This window comes from Squalius cephalus (assembly GCF_949319135.1).
Source record: "Squalius cephalus genome assembly, chromosome: 2".
NCBI classification, from domain to species: Eukaryota; Metazoa; Chordata; class Actinopteri; order Cypriniformes; family Leuciscidae; genus Squalius; species Squalius cephalus.
The window spans coordinates 10,951,937-10,968,790 of record NC_137123.1 but is presented as its reverse complement, the minus strand read 5'-3'; the positions used below and the strand labels follow the sequence as shown (position 1 = coordinate 10,968,790).

The following is a 16,854-nucleotide window of genomic DNA, read 5'->3' as shown; positions in this document are numbered from 1 at the left end:
TTGATCAGGAGATTCTCTACTCTTTCAGAAGATGAGTAATAGCGCCCCCTACCGTATAAAAGTGAAAATACGGAAAGACGGAAATTTCCATCAATGGCGGGGAAAGAGTTAACTTGTATTGAACCCAGAATATTCCTTAATGACATTTAAAGCTGTATATTTGTGTATTTGCATAGATTAGCATTGTCCCTCCCAACACTCTTTTGTATGTTTTTATAATAAAAACTAACTTTGAGTAAGCATCCTTGAGAAATGTAAGGCAGTCTTTTTCCACATGTTTTCTAAGTACACTCAACTAATGACATTTTACAGTGTAAATATATTGTAAATATATTTTCCAATATATGATATATGAAAAGCAGCAATTACTTATGTATTATTCAATATATTGTAATAAATAATGCAATATTGGTCTTCATATATTTTTCAGTATATTTATATTAATCATAAATACATGGAAATATATTTTGGTTCGGTAAGGGAAGATCCATGTCTACATCAGGGAAATCACGTGATCATATTTACAGTAATCTCTCATTGCCTTGTAGATAGAAAAGCAGAGACAAACGCCACCCAGTGGACAGACTAGAACAAACCACAGACAATATCTGGACTGGGATTATGCAATATTTATCATCTGAAATCAGTGGCGCACTGCACATCAATGAGAAAGAGCAAGCTATGTGCTATTTTATTTTTTATATTTGTTTAAATTCTGCAAGGAGGTCATAAGGAGACAGAGTGGTTGAATGCAAACTTATGCATTCAGCTGTTTGGTTCGAGATGAAACATACAGCAGGTAAAAGTTTGTTTAAAAGACATTTACATGTAAACAAAACAATGGACAGGCCCATTGTGTGTTGTGAAGTGCAAATGTCAGTCATGGTATTTATCTAACACATCCGATTTACTTAGCACTTTTAAATGACTATTTAACTAAATTGATAATACCTTAATATTTATAATACATAGTGTTGGGTCCGAGTCCACCATTGTCGAGTCCGAGTCGAGTCCAAGTCCTTAACAATCGAGTCCGAGTCCGAGTCCAAAGAATGCCGAGTCGCACTTGAGTCCGAGTCCTTAACATCCGAGTCCGAGTCGAGTCCGGCCGAGTCCACAAAGATTTTAATAGTTTTAAATTGACCTTTCACAAAGACCCGCCCCTCTTACTGTCGCTACGTCCGACAAGCCATTCCGCTCTCACTCCACATGTTCTCACACAGTAAAATATATATAGCGGAGCAAAGAGGACACTGACAATGCGCCAACAGACAAGACAAGGCTACTTCTGGTATGAAATAAAGTCTCAGCTTTCAAATTTTGTAATTTTTATGAAATTAAAACAATACACACCGTTTTGTGGTGCTTTAATATAGGCCTCAACTCAAGCAACAGATGAACTGATAATATCTTCTAGTTATAGCACGAATTAAACATGAATGAACATCAGAACTGCAAAAAGAATTCAATACACAGCATTTTTCAAGTTCAAGTCCAATGACTTTAATCTACTATCTGGTTTGGTTTGTTTGTCGGACAAAAATGGCAGGTATCTGCATTATGATTGGTCAGATCGCATGTCAATCAAATTCCAGTGAAAGGTCTCAACACTGAGCTCTTAAATTAATATGTTAAACCTTACAAAATGATTCCAATGTATAGTTACAGTCATACGTTTACCTATCGTACATCTTTCAGATTCTGCAATGTAATGCTCAAGAATATAACACGATGCATTAAGAGCCAGGAGTAAACTTTTGAGCAAGATGACGTTGATTTTTTAATTTTGATTTATTTTGATTATCTTGTTTTGTTTTACATGCCAATATCTTATCTAGCCTCTAAATGGCAGGACTAAATTAATTAATGAATTTTTAAATAAAATAAGAGCAATTTACACCAATGATCCAGTTCAAAAATGTACACCCCCTGGCTCCTAATGGTTGCTTCCTTCTTGAGCATCACTAAATGTTTGCAGGGTTTGTAATAGTTGTGTATGAGTCCATCAGTTGTCTTCAGTGTGACAAGATGGATCTCACAATCATAGTCTCTGCTAGTAAGGAGTCAAATATGCAGAAGATGCTGGAAAAGCAAAGAATATGCAGGAGCTGGAGGATTTTTCCTCATGAACAACCATTAAAAAAATAATAATAATAAAAAAAAAACTTCATTTTTTGGATCATTCAGGTAATGAAACACAATATTAAAATCAAGCCTATGTAATTTGTCTTGTATTTTGTGTTTGTATTTTTTCTTGTGGACTAGGCTATTAAACATCCATTATGTGAAAAATATTTTTCAGGGCAGTAATAAATAGAAACAATGTTTTTATGATCATCCTCATTAAAAAATAAATAAATATTAGATTTTGGGGATTCTGCAAGGTGTATGTAAACTTATGACTAAAGTGTAGGCTAAATCAATATAACAAAAATCATAACATTATTAGACGCCAAAATGTTGCTTTGGTTATCACGTTATCATGTTGCTATGGTTACTGTGTCAATCATCGCAATTTCATGACTCACAGGACTAAAATTCTGCGGATTCTCTCCCACATTTAAATGCAGTTATCACTCTTTTTAATTTACAGTGTGAACGTAACCACTGGTCCTCTACAAGCATGAAAAAATATATTATTTAGATTGTCAATAGCGCTCACTTTAAGCCATCACTTACTTACCGCGTTCTGCACTCTCACTGAAGCTCTCGTCATAAACACTGAAGTTGTCCGCACTGCACAGCGAATCTCTTATTTATATCGCGTCAAGACTTTGTTGTTTATGAGGAGATTTGCGAAAGGATAAAACTCGCGCTGATTCTGAACATACTTTTTGAGCGACTTCTCCGCATGGTGACTCAAAACGCCTCTGATTGGCCACTGTGTTCATGCGCTTAATATACATATCTGTGATTGGCTAACGTACAATGCTCAACACTGACACAACACAATGTAAGCAGTTTCGTTTCGTTTCGTTTTTGAATAATATTGTGTCCTCCAGTGCCCGGACTCGACTGTACTCGGCAAATTTTCCGAGTCTAAAATGTCCGAGTCCGTGTCAAGTCCGAGTACAAATTCATCCGAGTGCGTGACAAGTCCGAGTTCATTCAAAATTGGACTCGAGTCCGGACTCGAGTCCGAGTCCGAGTTCGAGTACCCCAACTCTAATAATACACTTGGTTGTATTATACACGTATTCAATTAAACTATTGTCATTTATAGAAATTTGTTCACGGTATAGCCAACATCATTTTAATTAGGCCTACAGCATTTCATTATTTTAATGTTCAGCATCACCACTTATCACAGACTTATTTACACAATATCAGCTGGATAAACTAACTAAGATTATATCACTGATATAACATCAAGGTAACTTTCAGTTTCTCTTTCCCATTCGAACAATGAGCTCTAACTAACACACACCTGGTAAACAAGGGTGGGGCGCGTAAGGACATTTGCCTTCCCACTGTTGTGCCAGCTCGCGCTTTGCGACATGCATAATGGCCATCTTTAATTCTTGAGCAGGAGATTAATCATTTAAATTGCCGTCCGGTGCTTTAACTAGTTGTTTCAATGCTCAATCTGAGCGCTTCGTTGTGGCTGTTATTAGTGGCAGGAGGAAATAGCGTAACGTTCTCTTGACGTGCACGCTCTGCGAGCGCTCGGGTCTAGCGCTCGTCCACAGTTGCGGTGGCTCGCTGCATATCCAGTGAGTATTGGCTAAATAAAGACTCAACATGTTGATTCGATCAAATAAAATGACATTTTTGCCCTTTCTGAAACACCATCGTCACTTTAAATTGTTTACATAATCTCGAGACTGAGAGCGGCATGCGTGAAGTTAGTAAATACAACCGTTATCAGTTGGTCGTTTGAAAGTGTCAGCAAGAACTGTCGTTTAAATCTTTCTAATCATTTCAGCTTATGACAAAACAGAGTGACGCCCTGGTTACCTGTATTGAAGAGAGCATCTTCACACACAGGAAGAGACAGACCGAGCAAGGTAATACTTTCGCATACAAGTCACACATAACTTCTAAAGAAGGAACTATGAAAGAAACATAATAATAATTGAGTCAAATATTTTTCAACTAGGCTAATTACCATTACATCACTATGTTACCTCACATGAAATGTTATCTTGTTTTCCCTATAGGCCTATAATCTAACCTAAGGCCACTTTAGTTTTTAAATGTTTGTTGTTGTTGTTGTTGTTGTCAATTCTTACTTTTTTTTATTTAAAACTGTTATTTGGTTTACAACATAAAGCCTCTCTAGGCTAACTTTAATTCCTTGATTACTGACTCAATGTACTCATAACTTTGGCTAACGTTAAGGTTCTTTCAAAGTTATGAACAAACATTCTTCCAGTAACATTAATAAAGTGTTTCTTCAATGTTATTTGGTCTTTAATAATGTTCTTAAAAGGTCCGCACAAAAATATTATTTATACATTGTTTGTAGAAGGTTCTTAAAGTGTCGCCATAATGTTGGGAGAAAACATTAGAACAACTTTCTTGAAACATCCTTTAAACATTAGAATGACAACAAACTTCAAATGAATAATGTTGTGTTTGCTCTTTCAGAAGAACACCCTTGGAACGTGGGAAAGTTTTGTAGCCTGTCCCATAGTTATTGTTCCATTGTAAGTTTTCTCTTGAATGTATTTAACCAACGTTTATGTAAGCTTTAGAATTAAACACTTTCAAACCAATCTTCATGAAATCATCACACAATGCAATTAGTATTTGATGAATGTTCTCATAATGTTGGCAGAAAACATTATTTTAAAATCATTCTTCAAATGTCCTTTAAATATTAAGGATCACAAATGTTCTGACTTAAAATGGCATATGGTTGGATGACACACAGCAAATCCCTTGTGTTTCATTAACACAGTGTTCAATGTGAGCATTAGTGACGACTCTGAAGTTGCAAAAATGACAAAAAATTTGTAGATTTTATCTGGCTATATTATTAGTGTGTTCAGTGACCAGATTACCAAAATCAGATTTGTTGAAAAATGAAAACATGATTTAAGCATGAAGTTAATAACAACAGGATTAGTTTCACACTCACAGACATCAACAATCAGCATATGAAACTCAACAATGGGGAAATGTTTCATCAGCTTACAAAACTCATTCATAGCTCCCAGCATGCATTGTGGCATGAATAAATCATGCACCTGGATACTATTTGTATTTGATGATTTTTTTATTTTATTTTAACCAGTTTTGAGGTTTGCATGATGAGTGTTTATGTCTATATGTCTCAACTTTTTATCTTATAGGGACATCCCGCGTGACGTCACGCCATTTGGAGCAGCCATTTTGACGGAATAGAAAATGCTAAACCGCCGGTGATACTCATAGACAGTATAAACAGAGACGGGCTCTGGTATAAACTACATTGATACTGCAGCTCGTCGCGATATTCTATCATGCCCGAGCGATGCTGTGCAGTTGGATGCGATCAGACGTGATCATACAAAAGGAATAGGCCTATCTTTATACCGTATCCCGAAAGAAACAAAACGGAGAAACAAGTGGTTGGCGGCAATATACAGGCAAAACGCTGATGGTGGTGCTTGGCTTCCAACTGTTTGTGATATAAGGTACAAGAAGAAAAATGTAAACAAATAATAAAAGTGCATGTAAAATATACAATAAAGTTGAGATGAAATTATACAAGGTTACTTGACTTTTTACGTCTATTCAGTTTTTGTAACATGTCCATGACAACCGATAGCCTGCTTTTGTATGCTTTTAATGAAGCTCTGGTGTAGCGTGATGGGAAGTGAATAAGGTAACGTCAGCTGTAAATGTCACCAAACTCAATGTCAGGAAGTTTTTCTACACATTAAATGCCTGTAAAAAGAACTTGCGGTGCTTCATATGGATCTATGATTCCTATCTTCCTCTTGTATACTTGATATATATTTTTGTGATGCTAATAAGTGCGATGACATGACGTGAAGAGTTAGCTGAAGCTAATAATAGTGGTGGGGGAAAACTCGATTCTGTTCAGTATCGAGATATTTTGCGCACGCAATTATATCAATACTGTAGCGCAAAGTATTGCAATATTTAGGCTAATTATAAAACAATTATACTAATAATTATATTATTATATACTCCCTAATATATTACCCACCCCTAATAATAGATCTATTGCCATTAGACAGTCCATAAACAGTATAGCCAATGTGAGTAGCTGACGGATGTATACCGTCAAAATGGCTGACACACGGCTAGGGGTCACGTGACTGGGAGATCCCTATAAGAAGTTTTGGGCAATCTCACACAGATCACTTGTCACAGTGTTACAAGTTATCACATCAGTTGAGTTTACAACTTTCTTTTCAATAATGCTTCAATTCCATAAGTCAGCTGAACAGAAAGAGCAGTTGTTTAAACCACTTTAATGCAGTCACTTGACTGTCATCAATGCAGAATTGTTGCAAAAAAAAAAATATTACTGAAGAATAAAATTTCTATAAAACATCAACATCTAAACCTCTGTTAATTCTCAATAAGAACTTCTGTAGACGTCTAACAGAAATAATTTTTTTTTTGTCATTTTATAAGCTCATTAAATTAATTGTTGTAGAGAATGTTTACCTACAGTACAACCTATCTAAATGTGTACCTACAAGTTCAGTCTTTGTGTTATTTTTATCTATACAGAAATACTGCGATCACTGGCACTGAGATAAGAAGAGGAGTGATTAAGTGACAACAAAAATGGCCTCAGCACAACACGGTCAGTAAATGTGTAAAATAGAAGATGTAGGTTCTCAACCAGGTTCCTGGAGCCCCCTTTTATTCTAGCTTCATGCATCGAAACATGGAGTAGATCGAGTCCATCAACACCCCGAATGCTCCTACAGCTCGTCCTGGGTCGCCATTTCATTCAGTAACATTTGGGTAATGACCTACCCCTGACCCCGCCCCTAAACCTACCCATCACTGGGAGTCAGACAAATCGCACAAATTCGTACGAGTGAGGTCATACGAATTCGTATGAATTAGCCACCTCGTAAAATACATATAGGTCATGAGATAGCGTTGTCTTCACCTGTGTTTTGATCTGTTTTGATCAGGAGATTCTCTACTTTTTCAGAAGATGTGTAATAGCGCCCCCTACCGTATAAAAGTGAAAATACGGAAAGACCAAAATTTTCGTCAATGACGGGGAAAGAGTTAACTTGTATTGAACCCAGAATATTCCTGTTACATCCCAAGGGACGTGTGTGTGTTTTATTGCTGTTGTAGCGCTTGTCTCTATGTATTCTCTGTCTTTCCTTGTTGCTCCTCCCACTATCCACTTCACAGGTTTGGGAGTGCCACCTGATTTGTGTTCCAGCTCGTTAAGGTGTGAGTGGAGCAGTGTATATAAGAACCCAGAGAGTTCCAACTCAACAGAGAGACTGAGGCTTTCCTCTGAGAGACTGTCATCTTCCGGTCCCAGCACTTGTTGGTTTCTTGTGTTTGTAGTATAAGTTGTAGTGATTAAGTGAACGTTGAAAGAAGGTATGCTGTGTGCTAACTTCTGTGACTTTGTGGTAACCTTGTGTTTATAGTTAACATCATATAACTGGAGTGTTTTCTTTTAAGTTAATATACTGTTTGGTTTCTTTATTGGGATAATTTGTAGGGAGGTGGATACCATTTTATTTGAGAATTTGTGTTTTATATAGAGAGGAAGTAAGGGAAGTGTTTGTCTTTTGATTTATTTTACTCTTAAAGCTAGGTAAGTTATTTCTAAAAAAAAAAAACCTTTAGTAAGAATTTATTTTGTTTCCCCCTGAAGTCCTATCTTTTATATCCCATTGATTATGTTAAAATGAAACTTGTGAAATCTTTTTACTTTATAAACTGGTGTCCTTGTAATTTGTGCTTGTCCTGGGACCTGGAGATGGGAGTTCTCTCACTCTCTCGCCAAAACTTTTGTTACCTTCCTTTCCTGCCCCTAGACCTGAAACTGATTATAACATTCCTTAATGGCATTTAAAGCTGTATATTTGTGTTTTACCTTGAAATATCAGTTTCAATTTTGCTGATGGCACACTGACTTCTAATAAATCAAATGGCTTCTTTCGCTGTTCTGAGACTATGTAAGTCTGGTGAGAGGATAGGAAATAACACGAAAAAGGTGGACTGCTTTATGGGAGCAACAGATGCAATAATTCAATGTTTGGAATTAACTTCATTTTTGCTTGTTTCAGGATTGTGACTGATCCTGAAAAAAAATCAGTCACAAGAAAAGCATCAGCTAATTAAGTGCTAATGCCTGTTTCACAGACCCTGATGAAGCAGCTGATGCACATGACCTGAGGATTGTGTTACTGGGAGTCTCTGGAGTTGGAAAGAGTTCAATAGGAAATGCAATACTGGGTCGAGAGGCATTTAAAGAGAGCAGAACCAGAGAGAGTGAGATACAGAGAGGAAGAGTAGAAGACAGAAACATCTCCATCATCGACACTCCAGGATTCTTCAACACTCAACTGACTGATGAAGAGATGAAGAAGCAGATGATGAAGAGTCTGTATCTCTCTGATCCCGGTCCTCACGTCTTCCTGCTCGTCGTCAACCTGGGAAACTTTGGAGAGGACAAGAGGAACATTGTGGAACAAATTCAGGAGAACTTTGGAGCTCAAGCTTTGAAGGTCACTATGGTGCTGTTTATTGGACGAGAAAAAATATCCAGAGGAAAATTTAAGCAAATCACTGAGAGTGAAAATAGCAAAGAGTTGCTGAACTATTTTGAGGAAAGATTTCATGTGATGAACAGCAAAAATGAGTGTGATCCCAGCCAGATCACAAAGCTTCTGAAGAATATTGATGTAATGGTGGAGAACAACGGAGGACAAAACTACAGCAATGAGATCTACCTGAAGGACCTAAGAAAACTCAGAGAGCAGAAGGAGAGAGTGAAGTATGAAGAAAAGAGTCATAAACAGGAAGAAGAGAGAAAGAAACAAGAACAGGTGTGGAAAAGACAAGAGGAGAGAGATTCAAAAAAGCAAATAGACGGGGTTAATCAAGAGGAGGAAATAAAAACTAAAAGCAAAGAAGAGAGAATAAAAGACCATAATGAGAGGAAAAAAGAGGACGTGAAGGAGAGAGCGCAATATCTGAGAGTGAAGGAAGATCTCAGGAAACAGATGGAAAGTCGCAGAGAGAAAGAAAGACAGAGATGGGCACTGGAAAGACGAATGACATCTGGACATTCAAAACTAGGTAAATATTGAACCATTTGTGGTTTTATTCCCAACATTTCCTTTTTTTTTTTTTTTTTTAAATACATAACATGTCATGTTTACTCAATACATAAATGACAGCAAACAAAAGCCTTCATTTGTAGATTAAATATCTAAAGACTTCATGATCAGTGAGCTGTTGAAGTGCTTTCCAAGTGTGAAGTTGCACTTTAACCAATCAAACCCCTTCATTTGGCTCCTTTGCAGTCAAAAGTGACTGAAGCCTTGAAATGCCGTAAATTATTATTTTATTTTTTCAGGAAAAGCAATGTAACATATGTTTTGTTCAATAATATTTTTGATTATAATTTAGGGTTTTGAGGGAATGTTATGATAAACCTGTGTCAAAGTAACTCTCCTCAGAGCTTATTTTAGTCCACACTTAAGAGTGTTAAAGTTAATGTGATAATTAATTGATTAATTAAGTGATGATTGGGCATTAGTGATGAACACCTGCTGTTAACAAGCAGAATCACTGAAGGAAAGAGTCACCATTTTGGTGACCAGTGTATGATTTAGTTGATAGTGACAATCATCTAGAGATCTCTAAGAAATGTATTACTATTACATTATTGTTAATGTTACATTGTGTGATGTTATTTCATGAGATTCTGCACAAAAAAAAAAAAAAAAAATGTTTGAAAGTTTCAGACTCACACACACACAAAATAATTAGTGTATGAATCTCAACAATGGTGACAAACAGCATGCCGCAATGCATGCAGAGAGGTGGGAGCCATGGATGAGTTTTAATTGGTGCACCCAGAATGCACTGCAAAAACCTTTTTGATGGTCACCATTGTTGAAATTCATACATTCATGTTTTCACAGCTAATGCGACAAAAGTCACCAATATCCCATTCTAATGGAGCAAAATGTTAAAAAATTTCAAAAAGGTAAGTTCTTTGGTGAATTCTGACTGAAGAGGTCCAGAGAGGCAGATTAAAAACTGTGTAAAACAAAATTAAATTTGAGTAAATTATTATTATTATTATTGGCCAAAGTCTTTATTTTAATGTTGTTAACCCTCTGGGGTCTGGGGTGTTTTTGGGGTCCTTGAGATGTTCAGACATGCCCTGACATTTGTGCTTTTTTCAGTTGCTTATAAACATATTAATGGCAAAAAAAATTACACACTATTTAGCACAAACAGGGCTACCATAATATGTGAGCAACAAGAATGTACATGTCTGCATTTTTGAGAGAATAATGTTTATGCGTGGTTATTGAAAAAACTAAAAATGAAAGTTTCTGAAATAAGGCCACAAAACACATACTAAATATGTGGCAATAAGACTTTTGACTAATGGATTTCATCGCCTAGTGTTTTTTCTTCAAAATGATATGAAAATCATCCTGCCTAATCATCCACAAAAAAACGATACATTGATTTTAGTTTTGTGAAACACTTTTAGTTTGGAAAGCCAATATGCGGATGGGGCGTAAACGCTCCAACAGCATCATGCATATGTAGTAGTTCACACCTGGTGAGACTACGTCCCTGCATACTTAATGAGCCATTCATTCAGGTGACGTGTCACCTATAGCTAACTTAAATATACAAGCTTCATAAAAATGATCATTCTAGGAGAAAATTTCAGATGGCATTTAGAGGCTTTTGCATCTGAACTCTTCATATATACACACACACATATATATATGCATGCACATACATACTTTATAATCTTTTCAAAACTAGTCAACGTCTTTCAAAACTAAAGTATACATTTTATCATACGTATTTCAAAGTAAAGGATTCATTAGTTAGTTGATGACTTTATTTTTGACAAAACACATACAGTATATATTCCTCATCTCAGTATAGCAATAGAGTTTGCTAAAAGCTGTTCATTCAATACAGCAGTATTTGAAAATCGATCATATTTTGTAAAATTACATTTATATTTGCATTTATGTCAAAACCTAGACACTTTTAAACATCAAAAGGACATTTATTAATATGTATTCGTGTCAAAATGACAAATAAACAGATTTTCCTATTCAATTTTGCATGGAAACGCTTCCAAGACGCTTGCGTGTCGCGTGAAAAATAGGCGTCGGTTCTATTTCTAGAATGCACGCGTTTTCCACGCGGCTCGTGCAGCGCCTGAGACGCGCGTCTCACACAGGCAGTATGCAAACTCTAAACTGTTAACATGGATGGGAGCCGAAATAAAAACGGACACGCCACGCAGCTGAGACGTTTACGCCACGCATCCAGTGTTTCACCCATGGTTTCACCGGCCTTATCCAGCGGATGTGGGCGTTTCACAGGTTTGTATGGATCGCCTCACATTTGCGTTTGAATAGCGCGGTCTCCGTAGGCGGAGTCACATTAAAACTTAATTAGCTGAGATGAGAACGACTGACATCTCTCTCTTTACATACATATTATATAAACTGTGAATATTTGTTTTTTATAAAAATTACTTCATTTGAAAGAAGATAATTCAAGCTTCATGCCTGTGTGACTGTATGCCTGTTTGACTGAGTATTCGCTGAGTTACAGTTCATTTTCGGACGCGTTTCAGAATTGACTTCACTGACGGAGAGTAGGCAGAACTCGCATCATGTTTATTTTTCTTTATTTGGCGAAAAGCACAACACTTTGTTTTTATTATGAGCATACACAAAAAAATACACACTAAACAGGATCGATTGATGTATAACACAAGCATATAAGATAAAATTAATATTTTTTTTTTATTTTTTTTTTGCACTCATACGAAAAAAAACGAGCCTATCGCGCCGGCGCGATAGCCGACCTCAGGGGGTTAACGTCATTCAGATGACTTAACCTTGTAAATCTACATTTTTTAAATGGAACAGTTTATTGAACCTTTTGGGGGGAGTGTATCTATATACGTGACACACACTTGCAACTTGTAAATAAATGTTCATCAAAACCTGATGTATCATATTTGATACTCACATTTGACCATGCTATTTTAAAATTTTGTATGGATAATTAAGTAAACTTAAGTTGCTTCAGTCCAGTAAGTGTTCATCTTGAATTATTACTAACACTAAAGTTATTCTTATGCTTACTTTATAAGAATCCATAAAGATTTCACAGCAAAAAGACATGTGAAGCACAGCCTGAAGCTGAACGTTTTTACAGTTATACTAAATGATCTTTTCCTTGATAAAAAAAATATAAACTATCAATCAGACGACAGGAGTAGATTGTGTGCAGCAGGTCTTTCAGTTTTGATCAATTTTGAGGCCTTATCAAATAAGATTGAATTTTGTTGAATGATGTTGAACTTTCAGTGTGTAAACAAAAGCATATATTCATTTAATTTAGCAGATCTAAGGATTGTGATTCTGGGTAAATCTGATGTGGGAAAGACCTCAACAGCAAACACCATCCTGGGCAGAGATGTGTTTAGAGCGGAGGCTCATTCTGGTACTTTAACCTGTGAGAAACGAGAAGCGTTGTTGTCTGGAAGATCCATCTCAATCACTGACACTCCAGGACTGTTAGATGCGCCGTGGTACAAGCACTTTCAGCATGAACTCAAGCGTGATATTGAGGAATGTCTAGAAATGTCTGCTCCTGGTCCTCATGTGTTTCTGCTGGTCATCAGACCGAATGGCAGATACACAGAGAGTGAGAAGCACACAGTCAAATGGATTCAGGAGAACTTTGGAGAAGAAGCTGCACATCACACTTTTGTTCTGTTCACTCATGTGGATTTGCTAATGGGTGAATCACTGGATCAGTATATCAGGAAAAGTCCTGATCTACAGTTCGTGATTGACAGCTGTGGAGGCAGATTTCACTCATTCAACAATAAAGACAGAAGCAATCAAGATCAGGTCACTGAACTGCTGGTGAAGATTGAGCAACTGGTGAAGGACAACAGAGGAGAACATTACACCAATGAGAAGAGAAAGAAGAAACAAGAGAAGTTGAGGCAAGACAATAGTCAAGAGGACACCGAAAGTGACTTAAATGAACTGCATAAAGACACTGAGGAACTTATGAACCTCATGATGACACTCGAGTTAAGTGAGATGGCTCTGAGACTGCAACGAGAGAGAGCAATGGCACACAGCAATCTGTCAAGACAAGGTAAATATCAAAACATTTGTGTTTGGATTCCAAACATATAATTTTCTTGTGGTTCTGCATGTGTTACGTGTATTAGCTGAAGACATGCATTAGTAAATCACATGGGAACCTAAAGTATATGGGACGTTTTATTTTACTAGATTTCAACAACATTTTAGGCTTCACAGTTACATTTCTACTGGCCGAGGACCCAGCATTTTCTAATTCTGAATAACCCTAATATATCCTTCTTTCTTGAACAGATCTGAGGATTGTGCTGCTGGGTTTTCTTGCAGCAGGAAAGAGTTCAACTGGGAACACCATCCTGGGCAGAGATGTGTTCAGAGCAAGTTTAAGGACAACCACTAGGAGCTGTGAGAGACAAGCATCATTGGTGTCTGGAAGAATGGTCTCAATCACTGACACTCCAGGACTGTTAGATCCATTATTTTTCAGGCACACTCATAATCATAATAAGTCTGATGTTGAGAAAAGCTTAGAAATGTCTGCTCCTGGTCCTCATGTGTTTCTGCTGGTGATCGGGATGGAAGGGTTATCAAGGGAGGAGAAGAACCCGGCTAAATGGTTTCAGGAGAACCTTGAAAAAGATGCTTTAAATCACACAGTTATTCTTGTCAGTCATGCTGATTGGCTAAATGCACTGATAGATCAACCTCTGAATGAATATATACAAAAAAACAAGGATCTTAAATCAGTGATTGACAGCTGTGGTGGCAGATATCACACATTAAACAACAAGGACAGAAACAATCAAGGTCAGGTCACTGAACTGCTGCAGAAGATTGATGAAATGGTGCAGAGAAATGGAGGGAAGCACTACACCAGACAAAACATCTTTAAAAGACAAGATGATACAGGTGGTTGTAAGATACAATAAAACCAACTAATACATAGTTAACCTATTTTTGTTCAAAGAACATTTTCCAAACATTTTGTTTTGGTTATGGAAACTGTAGGATTTGAGGGCGAACCAAACACAAATGAATCTTCCAGGTGATTTGTTCAAACATAATTCCACACAGAACCCAACATTCCAGACCCCAAATCACCAATCCAGAACCATAGAATCCAGGCTCCAGCCAGTCTACGCCAACCAGCAAAAAAACCCCAGCTAAAAACTTTATGGCCATGCAAACTTCAAAGAGATGAGCCCAACTAAAGGAAGAACGTTGTCAATGTTAGATAGTTTGGAAAAGACTGATTGGTTCAGAGATGACAAAACTCAGGGCCCAACCAACATAACGGCAGAGGTTACTTGATCCCACGACAGATATACAAAACAGACCTCCTTCTTCTTAAGGACCTCTGAACGACAATAGGGTTGGAATCTCTTAAAACCACAGAGACTGAGACTTTACCTATAAAAATACATAAAATCATCCCAAAACAATTCTTGATGGACTTATAATCAAACATCGTTCAACTACATAATTCTATATTGTGTCTACAACCTATATGTGTCATGCATATAAGTCATGTAATTGTTATAACTATTAGATGTTTGAATGAAAGTGTGTCTCGTTTCCTATCAGTACGATCATATGTTCTTAATTCAGAAGATGGCTTGATTGAAATCTGTGTAAAATGTTTTGTATTCTTATAATAGGAATGATGTCTAAACTGTGGCCTCTGTACTCACTGCTAGAGCTGGAGAGTAAGGAGATCACAGATAACGCATGATTTACGATGAGACGTGAAGAAAATGCCACCTCTCAAATAAAGACAGTGTCTAATTGTTCAGAACTCATCCAGGAGGCTGGACAAACATTTGAGTTTAAAATCTTAGGACCCAAACAAAGCTTTAGAAGAGTAGATTCACCAACGATCATGGAGAAGCCATGATGGAGTAACCAGACAGACGAGTAACCATGTAGACGAGTAGACGAAAGAACTCAAATCGAGATTAGAAGAACATGGGTTAAACAGCTTCATTCAAGCCATTTAACAACTCTCGTCTCAATTCTCATTCTCTTTCTCTTGCTTTTCTTTTCCGTTGAGAGTCTCGGTTCTAAGTTGAGTTTTGCTGCAAAGTTTTGGTTAAACGATTCGACTGCAAAGCCCGCTTCCAACTTCAAAGACTTTCCATCCATCCGCCAGCACACCACATGATTGGCCGCCCCAGACATCTATCCAGACATGAGGAGACGCCAGCCAATGAACCCTGGAAACCGCTTTTAGGCTGACAAAGGGAACTGGTGCATTGATATAAATTAATTAACCCGCCTAAGAAACGATAGAAGGGTTAAATTAATGATTGATGGTCCGTCAGGTCATGTCTTATAAGTGCATATAGAAACTTGGGATTTCATCATCTCACTCTTAAAACTCATTCTTTCCTCACTCTCTTTCTTTCTGCAACTCGTATGAATGTGTGTGCATGTGTTTGTGTTAGATATTAGTTTTATGTGTTAGAATAATCAATAAAGTCTTGTTTGTATTTTAAAGAGAAGTATTACTTGTGTTATGTGCTTACGAATTTAATGTCTTAAACTGCTGATCTAAGTTACCTTGCTAATAAATAGTGTTTCACTATAGTCTGGATATTTATTTCCGCTGCAGAGCTGATAGTTACGGCCTGTTCAAATTAACGCTGGACGAGTCATTTGCTCGGTTGTAATAAGTGTGTCACGGTTGATATTCATCGTTTCCTCTGTGTCGCGTGTCACTGTTTGTTTACATGTCTGTGAGTTTGCGTGAGTGGGCGTTGTGCCGCTCGCGTGTTTGTTCAGTGCTCCAGCTGTCTGCAATCATCTCATTCCCCACCTCAGCTGTTTCCCATTACCATTCTCTACATATACTCACTCATCTCTCCATTCCAGTGTCCATCCGTTGTTTGCAGTCCTTCGTGTGTGTTCGTGTCGTCTTCCGGGTTGTCGTCGTCTTCTTCAGTGGATGTTTCCTGTTGTTTCACCGCACCCGAGCACCGATCACCTCACACTGAGCACCGAGCACCTGACCATCGAAGTCCCTGTGTGACCGAGCCTGAGCGTCATCCCCTGAGAGTCCCGTCTGCCCTGTGGCAAGAGAAGCGTTTCGCGAGTTCACCCGGAGAAGGATCTTCCTCATTGACTTTGAGTGATATTCATTGTATTGAGTGTTGAGTCCAAATAAACACTTGTTCACCTGCTATTGCTTCCAGTGATTTGTCATGACAAAGTGATTCTTTCGAATTCCCTATAAATGAATTAATAATTCCTTTTGAGGTAAATTGACCTGTCAGAACCCCTACAAAACGTTCAAACGTCCAGTTTTCTTGATGTTAGAGGAACTTTTAGTATGATGTTCCTGAAACATTCTTTAAACTTAATCAACATTCCATGAATGTTTATTTGTAACATTACAGGAACATAAAAATGTCCAGTTTCCTTAATGTTAATAGAATGTCATTTAAAGGTTAGTATGATATTCCTGAAACATTATTTCAATCATTCAAACACCTGCTGCAAGCCGAATCACTGAAGGAAAGAGAAACACAAGAACTACAACTGACTTCAGCCACAGCCTCAT

At 37.3% G+C, this 16,854-nt stretch overlaps 1 protein-coding gene across 1 annotated transcript; it reads left to right on the top strand.

The window, feature by feature from the left end:
- The first annotated feature begins 727 nt into the window (after positions 1-727).
- Positions 728-15,788, top strand: LOC307152299 (GTPase IMAP family member 8-like). The gene is made up of 9 exons (XM_079860822.1): positions 728-799; positions 3,615-3,713; positions 3,926-4,007; positions 4,591-4,649; positions 5,298-5,621; positions 6,694-6,769; positions 8,311-9,249; positions 12,577-13,347; positions 13,590-15,788. Exons 6-9 carry the CDS (start codon positions 6,751-6,753, stop codon positions 14,222-14,224), a joined length of 2,364 nt encoding a protein of 787 aa, XP_079716948.1. The 5' UTR covers positions 728-799; positions 3,615-3,713; positions 3,926-4,007; positions 4,591-4,649; positions 5,298-5,621; positions 6,694-6,750; the 3' UTR covers positions 14,225-15,788.
- The last annotated feature ends 1,066 nt before the right edge of the window (positions 15,789-16,854 follow it).

Bases quoted from the DNA above. Each gene is read 5' to 3' on its own strand.
- LOC307152299 (XM_079860822.1), top strand. The intron at 9,250-12,576 runs GTAAATATTGAA...CATTTAATTTAG, and splicing joins ATCTGGACATTCAAAACTAG to CAGATCTAAGGATTGTGATT. The intron at 13,348-13,589 runs GTAAATATCAAA...TTTCTTGAACAG, and splicing joins CAGCAATCTGTCAAGACAAG to ATCTGAGGATTGTGCTGCTG.